General features: G+C 44.5%; 1 protein-coding gene and 1 pseudogene across 1 annotated transcript in view; both read right to left on the bottom strand.

Moving 5' to 3' along the window:
- Positions 1 to 14,728, bottom strand: part of LOC135054728 (NACHT, LRR and PYD domains-containing protein 3-like) — a 470,020-nt gene that overhangs the window by 92,288 nt on the left and 363,004 nt on the right. The window contains exons 13-14 of the mRNA XM_063958025.1: positions 8,165 to 8,323; positions 3,627 to 3,709 (exon numbers count right to left, since the gene is read on the bottom strand). Coding sequence (XP_063814095.1) covers positions 3,627 to 3,709; positions 8,165 to 8,323 — 242 coding nt within the window. The remainder of the gene's footprint in view (positions 1 to 3,626; positions 3,710 to 8,164; positions 8,324 to 14,728) is intronic.
- Positions 5,853 to 5,971, bottom strand: LOC134896036 (5S ribosomal RNA; annotated as a pseudogene).

Here is a 14,728-nt window from a genome sequence, read left to right as displayed (position 1 = left end):
AGTCAGTGACAAGTTCAAAAACTTTGGGCGACAGCGGATGCAGTCCACTGACCAGTAAATCCCTTCCTCTTGTAACCAAGCTCCTACAAACCACACCACCAACTCCCTCAGTGTCAATTAACTCCTTACCCAGGAGAGCCAATAGTCCTGCAGGCCATGTCACTGGCAAGTCTGACGAGTCCTCTCCTGCCTGGGATTCCTCCAATGCATCCTTGAGTGTAACGCCTACTGCTGCTGGCGCTGCTGTTGTTGCTGCTGGGAGTCGATCGTCATCCCAGAGGGGAAGTCGGAAGACCACTTGTACTACTTCCAGTAAGCAATTGACTGTCCAACAGTCCTTTGTGAGGAAGATGAAATATCACAGCAGTCATCAAAGCGGATAACTCCGGCCTTGGCAGCCTGGGTTGTGAGAAACGTGGTTCCGGTATCCACCGTTAATTCAGAGGCAACTAGAGACTTGATTGAGGTACTGTGTCCCCGGTACCAAATACCATCTAGGTTCCATTTCTCTAGGCAGGTGATACCGAAAATGTACACAAACGTCAGAAAAAGAGTCACCAGTGTCCTAAAAAATGCAGTTGTACCCAGTGTCCACTTAACCACGGACATGTGGACAAGTGGAGCAGGGCAGACTCAGGACTATATGACTGTGACAGCCCACTGGGTAGATGTATTGCCTCCCGCAGCAAGAACAGCAGCGGCGGCACCAGTAGCAGCATCTCGCAAACGCCAACTCGTTCCTAGGCAGGCTACGCTTTGTATCACCGCTTTCAATAAGAGGCACACAGCTGACAACCTCTTACGGAAACTCAGGAACATCATCGCAGAATGGCTTACCCAATTGGACTCTCCTGGGGATTTGTGACATCGGACAACGCCACCAATATTGCGTGCATTACATCTGGGCAAATTCCAGCACATCCCATGTTTTGCACATACATTGAATTTGGTGGTGCAGAATTATTTAAAAAACGACAGGGGCGTGCACGAGATGCTGTCGGTCGCCCGAAGAATTGCGGGCCACTTTCGACATTCAGCCACCGCGTACAGAAGACTGGAGCACCACCAAACAGTCCTGAACCTGCCCTGCCATCATCTGAAGCAAGAGGTGGTAACGAGGTGGAATTCAACCCTCTATATGCTTCAGAGGATGGAGGAGCAGCAAAAGGCCATTCAAGCCTATACATCTGCCCACGATATAGGCAAAGGAGGGGGAATGCACCTGACTAAAGCGCAGTGGAGAATGATTTCAACGTTGTGCAAGGTTCTGCAACCCTTTGAACTTACCACACGTGAAGTCAGTTCAGACACTGCCAGCCTGAGTCAGGTCATTCCTCTCATCAGGCTTTTGCAGAAGAAGCTGGAGACATTGAAGGAGGAGCTAAAACAGAACGATTCCGCTAGGCATGTGGGACTTGTGGATGGAGCCCTTAATTTGCTTAACCAGGATTCACGGGTGGTCAATCTGTTGAAATCAGAGCACTACATTTTGGCCACCATGCTCGATCCTAGATTTAAAACCTACGTTGTATCTCTCTTTCCGGCAGACACAAGTCTGCAGAGTTTCAAACACCTGCTGGTGAGAAAATTGTCAAGTCAAGCGGAACGTGACCCGTCAACAGCTCCTCCTTCACATTCTCCCGCAACTGGGGGTGCGAGGAAAAGGCTAAGAATTCCGAGCCCACCCTCTGGCGGTGATGCAGGACAGTCTGGAGCGAGTGCTGACATCTGGTCCGGACTGAAGGACCTTGCAACGATTACTGACATGTCGTCTACTGTCACTGCATATGATTCTGTCACCATTGAAAGAATGGTGGAGGATTATATGAGTGACCGCATCCAAGTATGCACGTCAGACAGTCCGTACGTATACTGGCAGGAAAAAGAGGCAATTTGGAGGCCCTTGCACAAAATGGCTTTATTCTACCTACGTTGCCCTCCCTCCAGTGTGTACTCCGAAAGAGTGTTTAGTGCAGCCGCTCACCTTGTCAGCAATCGGCGTACGAGGTTACTTCCAGAAAATGTGGAGAAGATGATGTTCATCAAAATAAATTATAATCAATTCCTCCGTGGATACATTCACCATCAGCAATTGCCTCCAGAAACTACACAGGGACCTGAGATGGTGGATTCCAGTGGGGACGAATTAATAATCTGTGAGGAGGGGGATGTACACAGTGAAAGGGGTGAGCAATCGGAGGATGATGATGAGGTGGACATCTTGCCTCTGTAGAGCCAGTTTGTGCAAGGAGAGATTGATTGCTTCTTTTTTTGGTGGGGGCCCAAACCAACCAGTCATTTCAGTCACAGTCGTGTGGCAGACCCTGTCGCTGAAATGATGGGTTCGTTAAAGTGTGCATGTCCTGTTTATACAACATAAGGGTGGGTGGGAGGGCGCAAGGACAATTCCATCTTGCACCTCTTTTTTTTCTTTCATTTTTTTTGCATTATGTGCTGTTTGAGGACTATTTCTTTGAAGTGCCATCCTGTCTGACACTGCAGTGCCACTCCTAGATGGGCCAGGTGTTTGTGTCGGCCACTTGGGTCGCTTAGTTTAGTCACACAGCTACTGTGGTGCGCCTCTTTTTTTCTTTGCATCATGTGCTGATTGGGGACAATTTTTTTGAAGTGCCATCCTGTCTGACACTGCAGTGCCACTCCTAGATGGGCCAGGTGTTTGTGTCGGCCACTTGGGTCTCTTAGCTTAGCCATCCAGCTACCTCGGCGCAAATTTTAGGACTAAAAATAATATTGTGATGTGTTTAGTGTTCAGAATAGACTGGAAATTAGTGGAAATTATGGTTATTGAGGTTGGGATCAAAATGACCCCCAAATTCTATGATTTAAGCTGTTTTTTAGGGTTTTAAAAAAAACCCACCCGAATCCAAAACACACCCGAATCCGACAAAAAAATTTCGGGGAGGTTTTGCCAAAACGCGTCCGAATCCAAAACACGGCAGCGGAACTGAATCCATAACCAAAACACAAAACCCGAAAAATGTCCGGTGCACATCACTTATATATATATATATATATATATATATATATAGCTCTCTCTATCTTTATCTCTCTCTCTTTATACATATGTATATATATATATATATATATATATATGTGAAAACCCTCACTCACTCACTCACTCACTCACTCACTCACTCACTCACCCACCAACCACTAATTCTCTTACCTCCCGATATGTTAGGAACCTGAAATATAACATACTGTAGGTAATCTTCAGGTAGGAAATAGGAAAACTGCATAATTAGAATTTTAATAAACTTCCACTAAGGGTATGAAAAGGAGGATGACATAATGACATCATTACTGATGTGTGGCTTGCATTTGCGTGAGCGATAATGCCCAAACAGCTAGTATATATATGATAGATAGTGTATATATTGTGACATTTTTTTCTATTGTAGAATTTTAGTCCCATATTTATGAAGGTAATATTTTTTTCACTGTTCTACGCATCCTATTTTCTATTTTACATATAACACTATTGAATTAATTGCATTCCCTATGTGTTTTTAACATCAGGGCATGTTTTCCTTGGTAGAATATCTAGGAGGTAGCAGGTACGTGTTCATAGCTACTACTGTTATAGTACTCCATATAGGTCTTACCTTCTCCTGGTTGGCAGAACTGCAGTCCCAATTCAAAGATATTTGGTTCCATAGATGTCTCATGCTTTGCTTTTGGATAACGCCTATGATGCCAAGGGGAAAATGGATGATTCTAGGGGGTTCTAAATGTCAGATTTTGAAAAAGACAACAACAAAGCTTTTAGTCTCACATGTCCCTCTACCCACCATCTTCTCAGTCACATGCCACTTTTTCCACCAGCTTTTTTCCTTACATGCTCTTCTGTCCACCAGCTTTTCTCTTATGTGCTCTCTTTGCCCACTAACTTTTCCATATACAGTATGGCCTATCAGCCAGCTTTCCTCACATCCCCTCTTTACAACAGATTTCAGTCACATGCCCTCTTCCCGCCATATTTTTCACTTAAATGCACTTCTGCCCACCAGCTTTTCCTCACATGACTCATATGTCCACCACATTTTCTTCTTACATGACTACTCTGCCAACCAGTTTGTCCTCTCATGCCCCTTCTGGCAACCAGCTTTCTCTCACATGCCTTCACTGTTAACTAGGTTTTCCATATATACCCCTTCTGCCCAGAGACTTACTGGTAGTAGTGACATCCAGTGTGGGAGGGCACATTAAGTGCAAGGCAAAGCAGAGCGCAGGTAAAAAGAAGGCGTAGTCTTGTGGATAGGAAGCGTGGCTTCACAGACCATTTCGTCACTCCAGGGGTCCCGGAGACCATTGATTGTAAGTGTAGAGCCAGCTTCTGCACAGTGACAGGAGCAAGGTGTTACATGTAATGTCATAATGCAGCACCCTGCTCCTGTCACTGAAGAGCAGTGGGCAATTTGGTGTCATCCCTTGGCGGGTGACACCCGGGTGCAGGCCGCAACCCTGCACCCTCGTTGTGATGTCTCTTCCCACCAGCTTTTCCTTATATGATTTTTTGCCAACCTGCTATTATTATATGTTCCTCAGCATCAGCTTTTGCTCACATTCCCCCCACCTTACAGTTGCTGCTAGAGTTTGTGCAGAGAGGCTGGAAATAATGGGGAGATAACATGTTCTTATTCCTACAGCACTTATAGGATGTGCACTGAATGTGACATTGCCACTTTGAGCAGATAAGGATAGGTAGAACCTTCTGTTATACACAGGCATATTGACTCCGTGCCTAGCTATGAGTCCCTGCACTTCAGGGTTGCATATGTCAACTAATAACGATGGAACAATACTGTCATAATCAGTGTGATTGGGACTGGGCAGTGCAATTGGAGAAACCACCATATCGGGATAATTGACTTTTACTGTGACACAGGATTGCACAGCATAGCGTAAAAGAGGACCGACAATGAGTGCTGGTGGTGATGGGGGGAAGGTGGTGTTTGTAGGGGACTCCACAATTTAGTTACCTTGAATTCCCAACAAACTGTAATCCAACCCTGGCTTAGCCCATGAATTCAATTCCAGCCCTGAATTTATAGGTCAGAAGTTATTTGCCATGCGCATAAAATTTCTGTCATAGGCAGCTTAGGACCTTCTGAACCTAGACATGAACATAGAGTAGAAGCTGTCCTCTTAGAGCACTTCAGAGCTCATTACGAATTGGTTCTTCTGATGAGATGGTCCAACATCTCTTCTAAGATTATACATCTAGGAGACAGAGTGATGATTCTGCACAAGCCGAATAATTCAGAGTAAATATATGAGTACCCAAATTGGATAATCTGTTAAAACGTAGTATTCATTCTAATTATGTCCACTGAGTGGTGCACCCAGAGTCAGAGGTAGATACATGTACAACACAAAACAGAGAAAAAGAAGATTCTTGTGTGGGCGCACTCTTGTCTTTACATTAAATATCTTAAAAATTAACTTTTATTAATTTCTCATTATGAGATTAAATAATTAGTATTCCATTGACAGTATGGCAAGATTCCTAATAAGTAGGAATCAGCAAGGGTAAAAATTAAGAGATGTTCTGGTCTGTCTCGTAATGGAGAGGGTTAAAAAGATGTAGACACGGCAGTACTGCATCTGTTTTAACACTGACCAGCACAGATTAATCTGTATTGCTGAGACCCAATGGGTCAGTTAAAAGCTGATAAAGGCAATACTGTTTAGTTACAAAAAAAAATTTCTATATAAGAAATTCGCATATGAACTGCTATATTTTGCTAATGCATAGGTGGAAAAAAGGAGAAGTGGTGATCCTGCTGTTAGTGTTTTGGCTTGAATTACGCAACCATATTAGTCCAATTTCTCTACAACACTTGGTATTCCCTGGGGATCTCCCTTCCAAGTACTGACCCAGCCCTATACCGCTTGGCTTCCAAGATCAGATGAGATCGAGCATTGATGGTAAGGTATGGTTGTAGGGGTTGGACTGAATCGCCACAACACTAATGAGAGTGCACCTAAATAGAAGGAAGAGTTGGTGGAAGAGACCATGAGGAGTGGCTTCAGAATGAACTGTAGGTATGGGTAAGCAGTGGATCTGCTACCTGTGTTAGGCAGGTATTACCTGGATCACAGATGAGAGTCCATTTGAAGAGTTTAGGTAGAAAAGGGGAGGAGAAATATATAAAGAAAAATAACTGTTTCTTAAACAAGCCCAAATGAGCTACAATGAGCTCCACAGTATGTTCAGTAAATCTCCAGGTATTACATATAATCAAGATATTAATTGGTCACAATGCCTCTTGTCAAAGAAAAAGTACACAGTGTAAGTAGAATTTTAGACAGCTGACAATGTCCCTATGGTGAGTAAATGACTGTAGTCTATATAAGAAATACAGAAAATACGACTGCAAGATGCTACCTTACAGAGATGAGCAGGTGGTCTGTTACGTGCATTAATATCTTGATCATATGTAATACCTGGAGTTTTACTGCCAGAGGGTGTGTGTATATATATATATATATATATATATATATATAATTAAATACCTGAGTTGATGCCCTTTGGGACCAAGTGTTTCTGTGTATTCCACTATATATCAATTAGCATAAAGTGCGCCAAAAAAAGAGTCTTCTTTTCTCTGTTTTGTGTTGTACAGGATAATACATCTGCCATTTTTGTCTGTGTGCACCCAGGTAGTAAGCAACTCCATTACATATTTGAAAAAGATCTGACACTTTGCACTCTCCTACCCAAGTGAAGATGTTGGGATAAAGACAAGGCCCAGAAGTCATGAACTGAAGGTGGTTTTAGTACTTAATTGTATTTTGACACAACTAAACCCTGTAGAGCCCTAGAAGCCTTCCCCTGCCACTAACATTCCTAGTTTCCTCCTTGGCTGCACATTTTAGATGCTATCTCCATTTGACAGTAAATTGAGGTATGCACAAGGCCTACTTTCCCTCCGTTGTCTAGATTTTCCTGCAGTTTAGAGACATTTTTAGGCCAACTGGCCCACCCATGCTCTTTCTAGCATTTGGCCTACTAAGCATATAAAGTCATTCAAGCTTGACACAAATTAGGAGGACAATCCATTAAATTATTTGCCCTGGCCACTATGTCCAGGTACTCTTTAGACACCAAGGATTACTGGCCTCAGTTTCTGGGCAATGCTCTATTGTCCATTCAAAAATAACTATTTTCCTGCCAAAACCTGGTGCCCATAGGAAATAATAACCAGTTAAAGGGTTCAATATCCTTTTTGTCATTAAGCAGATATTGTGCATAGTAAACTTGCCTTGACTTGCCCTGCAACTACGTTTACCGGCAGCCAGGTCACCAATGAAAGTTAAGTTGTTGGGGCATTTCTCTAGTTGCTTTTGTTATATCTTTTAACTTGGCTGCTGCATTGTTTTCTATTCCATTGCCCCATTTTGCTCCATCTGAGAGTCACAGCTACAGTATATAGGTGGGTATGGGGCTTTCCTCTCCTCTGGCACTTACACTTTTGCAAGAAAGGCATCCACAGAGGTACTCTTCACTTCTACAGACATCAGATTCTCCCAATGTCAGCCAGAACAAAAATGAGGTAAGAACACCATAGAAAAGCTCTGTTGCCTCCTCCCATCTCCTTACCCTGAACACTCCCACGCACGGAGTGTATGCCGTTCTTATTTCAGATATACAGCCCCTGTTTGCCATTAGAAGACTCATGATTATTTGGCTCAACTCACAGGTCAGTCATCCAGATGTGGTCTGGAATGGTAGAGCTGCTATGCAAACCTATGCAAATACAGCATAAGGTTTCTCCCAGCTTAATTCCAATAAAAAGCCTCTGGTGCAACCAGCCAGTAAATGGGCATATGTGCATTTACTATATATGTATCACCTGAAAACAGGAGAATTAAGGGGTAGAAATCTCAAGGAAAGCAATAATGAGGGAAAACTGAAATAGACTTCATAGGAGGTCTAGTATTACTGTCCTGTCAGACTGAGTGCTGGGTAATAATACATGGGAGGGATAGAACTTGATCACATATATTAACTCAGTCGAACATTAATATTAAACTCACAAACCAAATGCACAGATGCAGGCAAACCAGATCACACATGCCATGCAAGTATAATAAATACACTTTCAAATGTAATACACTGAATGGATGTTAATCTTACACCAGAAGCTCCAGAGGGGGCCTCACACACTCCTGAAGTTTTGCTTTACAGTCCTGGATAAAGTTATAGTTCAGGTCCAGTTTGGTCAGTGACCGGTTTGTGGTAATAACAGAGCAGAGGTCATCACAGCAGGAGGAGGTTACACCACAGCACCATAAACTGATGAGAGAAAGGGGATTTGGATTAGTTCATTGCTTATCCTTATATTCCTTGCATCAGCATACATTTATAACTGAAAGAAAAAAACCTTGGAAGTCTACCTTGCCTAGATGTTAATGTCGCCCTGCCTGTGTGTCCAGAGGCACTTGTCCAAGGGGCAAGATAACCATCACCATGACCCCATCCACCTTACTGGTAGAGAGGAGCGCCTGAAATTTTTCGGGTTTTGTGTTTTGGTTTTGGGTTCGGTTCCGCGGCCGTGTTTTGGGTTCGACCGCGTTTTGGCAAAACCTCACCGAATTTTTTTTGTCGGATTCGGGTGTGTTTTGGATTCGGGTGTTTTTTTCAAAAAACCCTAAAAAACAGCTTAAATCATAGAATTTGGGGGTCATTTTGATCCCATATTATTATTAACCTCAAAAACCATAATTTCCACTCATTTTCAGTCTATTCTGAATACCTCACACTTCACAATATTATTTTTAGTCCTAAAATTTGCACCGAGGTCGCTGGATGACTAAGCTAAGCGACCCTAGTGGCCGACACAAACACCTGGCCCATTTAGGAGTGGCACTGCAGTGTCACGCAGGATGGCCCTTCCAAAAAACCCTCCCCAAACAGCACATGACGCAAAGAAAAAAAGAGGCGCAATGAGGTAGCTGTGTGAGTAAGATTAGCGACCCTAGTGGCCGACACAAACACCGGGCCCATCTAGGAGTGGCACTGCAGTGTCACGCAGGATGGCCCTTCCAAAAAACCCTCCCCAAACAGCACATGACGCAAAGAAAAAAAGAGGTGCAAGATGGAATTGTCCTTGGGCCCTCCCACCCACCCTTATGTTGTATAAACAGGACATGCACACTTTAACCAACCCATCATTTCAGTGACAGGGTCTGCCACACGACTGTGACTGATATGACGGGTTGGTTTGGACCCCCACCAAAAAAGAAGCAATTAATCTCTCCTTGCACAAACTGGCTCTAAAGAGGCAAGATGTCCACCTCATCATCATCCTCCGATATATCACCGTGTACATCCCCCTCCTCACAGATTATCAATTCGTCCCCACTGGAATCCACCATCTCAGCTCCCTGTGTACTTTGTGGAGGCAATTGCTGCTGGTCAATGTCTCCGCGGAGGAATTGATTATAATTCATTTTAATGAACATCATCTTCTCCACATTTTCTGGATGTAACCTCGTACGCCGATTGCTGACAAGGTGAGCGGCGGCACTAAACACTCTTTCGGAGTACACACTTGTGGGAGGGCAACTTAGGTAGAATAAAGCCAGTTTGTGCAAGGGCCTCCAAATTGCCTCTTTTTCCTGCCAGTATAAGTACGGACTGTGTGACGTGCCTACTTGGATGCGGTCACTCATATAATCCTCCACCATTCTTTCAATGTTGAGAGAATCATATGCAGTGACAGTAGACGACATGTCCGTAATCGTTGTCAGGTCCTTCAGTCCGGACCAGATGTCAGCATCAGCAGTCGCTCCAGACTGCCCTGCATCACCGCCAGCGGGTGGGCTCGGAATTCTGAGCCTTTTCCTCGCACCCCCAGTTGCGGGAGAATGTGAAGGAGGAGATGTTGTTGACAGGTCGCGTTCCGCTTGACTTGACAATTTTCTCACCAGCAGGTCTTTCAACCCCAGCAGACTTGTGTCTGCCGGAAAGAGAGATCCAAGGTAGGCTTTAAATCTAGGATCGAGCACGGTGGCCAAAATGTAGTGCTCTGATTTCAACAGATTGACCACCCGTGAATCCTTGTTAAGCGAATTAAGGGCTCCATCCACAAGTCCCACATGCCTAGCGGAATCGCTCCGTGTTAGCTCCTCCTTCAATGTCTCCAGCTTCTTCTGCAAAAGCCTGATGAGGGGAATGACCTGACTCAGGCTGGCAGTGTCTGAACTGACTTCACGTGTGGCAAGTTCAAAGGGCATCAGAACCTTGCACAACGTTGAAATCATTCTTCACTGCGCTTGAGACAGGTGCATTCCACCTCCTATATCGTGCTCAATTGTATAGGCTTGAATGGCCTTTTGCTGCTCCTCCAACCTCTGAAGCATATAGAGGGTTGAATTCCACCTCATTACCACTTCTTGCTTCAGATGATGGCAGGGCAGGTTCAGTAGTTTTTGGTGGTGCTCCAGTCTTCTGTACGTGGTGCCTGTACGCCGAAAGTGTCCCGCAATTCTTCTGGCCACCGACAGCATCTCTTGCACGCCCCTGTCGTTTTTTAAAAAATTCTGCACCACCAAATTCAAGGTATGTGCAAAACATGGGACGTGCTGGAATTTGCCCATATTTAATGCACACACAATATTGCTGGCGTTGTCCGATGCCACAAATCCACAGGAGAGTCCAATTGGGGTAAGCCATTCCGCGATGATCTTCCTCAGTTGCCGTAAGAGGTTTTCAGCTGTGTGCGTATTCTGGAAACCGGTGATACAAAGCGTAGCCTGCCTAGGAAAGAGTTGGCGTTTGCGAGATGCTGCTACTGGTGCCGCCGCTGCTGTTCTTGCGGCGGGAGTCCATACATCTACCCAGTGGGCTGTCACAGTCATATAGTCCTGACCCTGCCCTGCTCCACTTGTCCACATGTCCGTGGTTAAGTGGACATTGGGTACAGCTGCATTTTTTAGGACACTGGTGAGTCTTTTTCTGAGGTCCGTGTACATTCTCGGTATCGCCTGCCTACAGAAGTGTAACCTAGATGGTATTTGGTAACGGGGGCACACTGCCTCAATAAATTGTCTAGTTCCCTGTGAACTAACGGCGGATACCGGACGCACGTCTAACACCAACATAGTTGTCAAGGCCTCAGTTATCCGCTTTGCAGCAGGATGACTGCTGTGATATTTCATCTTCCTCGCAAAGGACTGTTGAACAGTCAATTGCTTACTGGAAGTAGTACAAGTGGGCTTACGACTTCCCCTCTGGGATGAACATCGACTCCCAGCAGCAACAACAGCAGCAGTAGGCGTTACACGCAAGGATGCATCGGAGGAATCCCAGGCAGGAGAGGAATCATCAGAATTGCCAGTGACATGGCCTGCAGGACTATTGGCATTCCTGGGGAAGGAGGAAATTGACACTGAGGGAGTTGGTGGGGTGGTTTGCGTGAGCTTGGTTACAAGAGGAAGGGATTTACTGGTCAGTGGACTGCTTCCGCTGTCGGCCCAAGTTTTTGAACTTGTCACTGACTTATTATGAATGCGCTGCAGGTGACGTATAAGGGAGGATGTTCCGAGGTGGTTAACGTCCTTACCCCTACTTATTACAGCTTGACAAAGGGAACACACGGCTTGACACCTGTTGTCCGCATTTCTGGTGAAATACTTCCACACCGAAGAGCTGATTTTTTTGGTATTTTCACCAGGCATGTCAACGGCCATATTCCTCCCACGGACAACAGGTGTCTCCCCGGGTGCCTGACTTAAACAAACCACCTCACCATCAGAATCCTCCTGGTCAATTTCCTCCCCAGCGCCAGCAACACCCATATCCTCCTCATCCTGGTGTACTTCAACACTGACATCTTCAATCTGACTATCAGGAACTGGACTGCGGGTGCTCCTTCCAGCACTTGCAGGGGGGCGTGCAAATGGTGGAAGGCGCATGCTCTTCACGTCCAGTGTTGGGAAGGTCAGGCATCGCAACCGACACAATTGGACTCTCCTTGTGGATTTGGGATTTCGAAGAACGCACAGTTCTTTGCGGTGCTACTGCTTTTGCCAGCTTGAGTCTTTTCATTTTTCTAGCGAGAGGCTGAGTGCCTCCATCCTCATGTGAAGCTGAACCACTAGCCATGAACATAGGCCAGGGCCTCAGCCGTTCCTTGCCACTCCGTGTGGTAAATGGCATATTGGCAAGTTTACGCTTCTCCTCCGACAATTTTATTTTAGGTTTTGGAGTCCTTTTTTTACTGATATTTGGTGTTTTGGATTTGACATGCTCTGTACTATGACATTGGGCATCGGCCTTGGCAGACGACGTTGCTGGCATTTCATCGTCTCGGCCATGACTAGTGGCAGCAGCTTCAGCACGAGGTGGAAGTGGATCTTGATCTTTCCCTAATTTTGGAACCTCAACATTTTTGTTCTCCATATTTTAATAGGCACAACTAAAAGGCACCTCAGGTAAACAATGGAGATGGATGGATACTAGTATACAATTATGGACGGACTGCCGAGTGCCGACACAGAGGTAGCTACAGCCGTGGACTACCGTACTGTACTGTGTCTGCTGCTAATATAGACTGGTTGATAAAGAGATGTAGTAGTAGTATGTATGTATAAAGAAGAAAGAAAAAAAAACCACGGGTAGGTGGTATACAATTATGGACGGACTGCCGAGTGCCGACACAGAGGTAGCTACAGCCGTGGACTACCGTACTGTACTGTGTCTGCTGCTAATATAGACTGGTTGATAAAGAGATGTAGTAGTAGTATGTATGTATAAAGAAGAAAGAAAAAAAAACCACGGGTAGGTGGTATACAATTATGGACGGACTGCCGAGTGCCGACACAGAGGTAGCTACAGCCGTGAACTACCGTACTGTGTCTGCTGCGACTGGATGATAAATAATGATATAAAAAATATATTTATATCACTACTGCAGCCGGACAGGTATATATTATATAATGACGGACCTGCTGGACACTGTCTGTCAGCAGAATGAGTTTTTTATAGAATAAAAAAAAAAACACCACACAAGTGAAGTCACACGACGAGTGTTTAACTTTTTCAGGCAATCACAATATAGTATACTACTAACTATACTGGTGGTCAGTGTGGTCAGGTCACTGGTCAGTCACACTGGCAGTGGCACTCCTGCAGCAAAAGTGTGCACTGTTTAATTTTAATAATAATATGTACTCCTGGCTCCTGCTATAACCTATAACTGGCACTGCAGTGCTCCCCAGTCTCCCCCACAATTATAAGCTGTGTGAGCTGAGCACAGTCAGATATACATAGATGATGCAGCACACTGGGCTGAGCAGTGCACACAGACTGAGTCACTGTGTATCGTTTTTTTCAGGCAGAGAACGGATATATTAAATAAAACTGCACTGTCTGGTGGTCACTGTGGTCAGTCACTACTAGTAAACTCTGCACTCTCTACAGTTCTACAGTACTCCTAAGCTCCAGTAAATCAGGTCAATCTCTCTCTCTCTCTCTTCTAATCTAAATGGAGAGGACGCCAGCCACGTCCTCTCCCTATCAATCTCAATGCACGTGTGAAAATGGCGGCGACGCGCGGCTCCTTATATAGAATCCGAGTCTCGCGAGAATCCGACAGCGTCATGATGACGTTCGGGCGCGCTCGGGTTAACCGAGCAAGGCGGGAAGATCCGAGTCGCTCGGACCCGTGAAAAAAAACATGAAGTTCGTGCGGGTTCGGATTCAGAGAAACCGAACCCGCTCATCTCTACTTACTGGGGACACGGATGGGATTGATGACCCTGAATAAAAATGTCTAACTTTTGCATGGACATTCCTCAACCAAGAAATGTAATATTAAAGCCCTCAGCCCACATTCTTAGCACATGATTTGACAGGTAATCCCATGATCTGTTTTTTAAATAATACACATTTTAGTTAAATGACATATCCACACACTTGGACTTCAAAAGGAGCATAGCTTCACCCAAAAGTTGGAATTTCTGTGTAGTTCAGGGTTTAATTTGGACTAATTGGGGAGAGTTTGGATGCATCAGGTTTGGGTCTTATTTTGTCATAATTTCAAAAGTATAAATTAGATTACATTAAAAAGAAAACTAAACTAATTTTGCATTGCTAAAGCATAAGCAGAGTGCAGTAGTTATATTCACATAGAAAACGTCATTGAGGAAAATAGAAAATCCAGATACAGTACATCAGATTAAGTCATGTACAATGTGCTGAGGGGGTTACACAACACACAACATATCATGAAGCATATAACAAAAAAAATAATCTAAAAATTGATTAATAAAGTATTTGGCGGGTCTTGTAAGTACATATGGGTCTCGTACTATAGGCTGGTACAGTAGTGGTAAATAGATTCCTTAGTGGTGTGAGATACAGATGGGTCCACGGTTATCTTGACTAGTTTTCTGCACCTAGTTACAACATGATTTATTAGCATAAACCCTTCATCTATTGTTCTCAACTGCAATACAATACAGAGAACAATACAGCAGGGGATTAAGTCTGATTGGCCAGTCTCAGTTAATCCTATTAAAAGTCAAGATAAATGTGGACCCATCTGTAGATTATCAGCAAAACTTTCCCACATAGCAAAGATAATGTTTGTATAAGTTTCCTTCTGGAGAGATGCCTCCAACCAGTCCATAAACAGTTCTAGAGAAGGTGGGGAGACGGTGTGGAAACCTTTCCATGTGATTTGGACAGCTGGTT

This window comes from Pseudophryne corroboree, chromosome 3 (genome assembly GCF_028390025.1).
Source record: "Pseudophryne corroboree isolate aPseCor3 chromosome 3, aPseCor3.hap2, whole genome shotgun sequence".
In the NCBI taxonomy this organism is placed as follows: domain Eukaryota; kingdom Metazoa; phylum Chordata; class Amphibia; order Anura; family Myobatrachidae; genus Pseudophryne; species Pseudophryne corroboree.
Note: the sequence above shows the minus strand (reverse complement) of the source record. Positions and strands in the feature narration are given on the sequence as shown.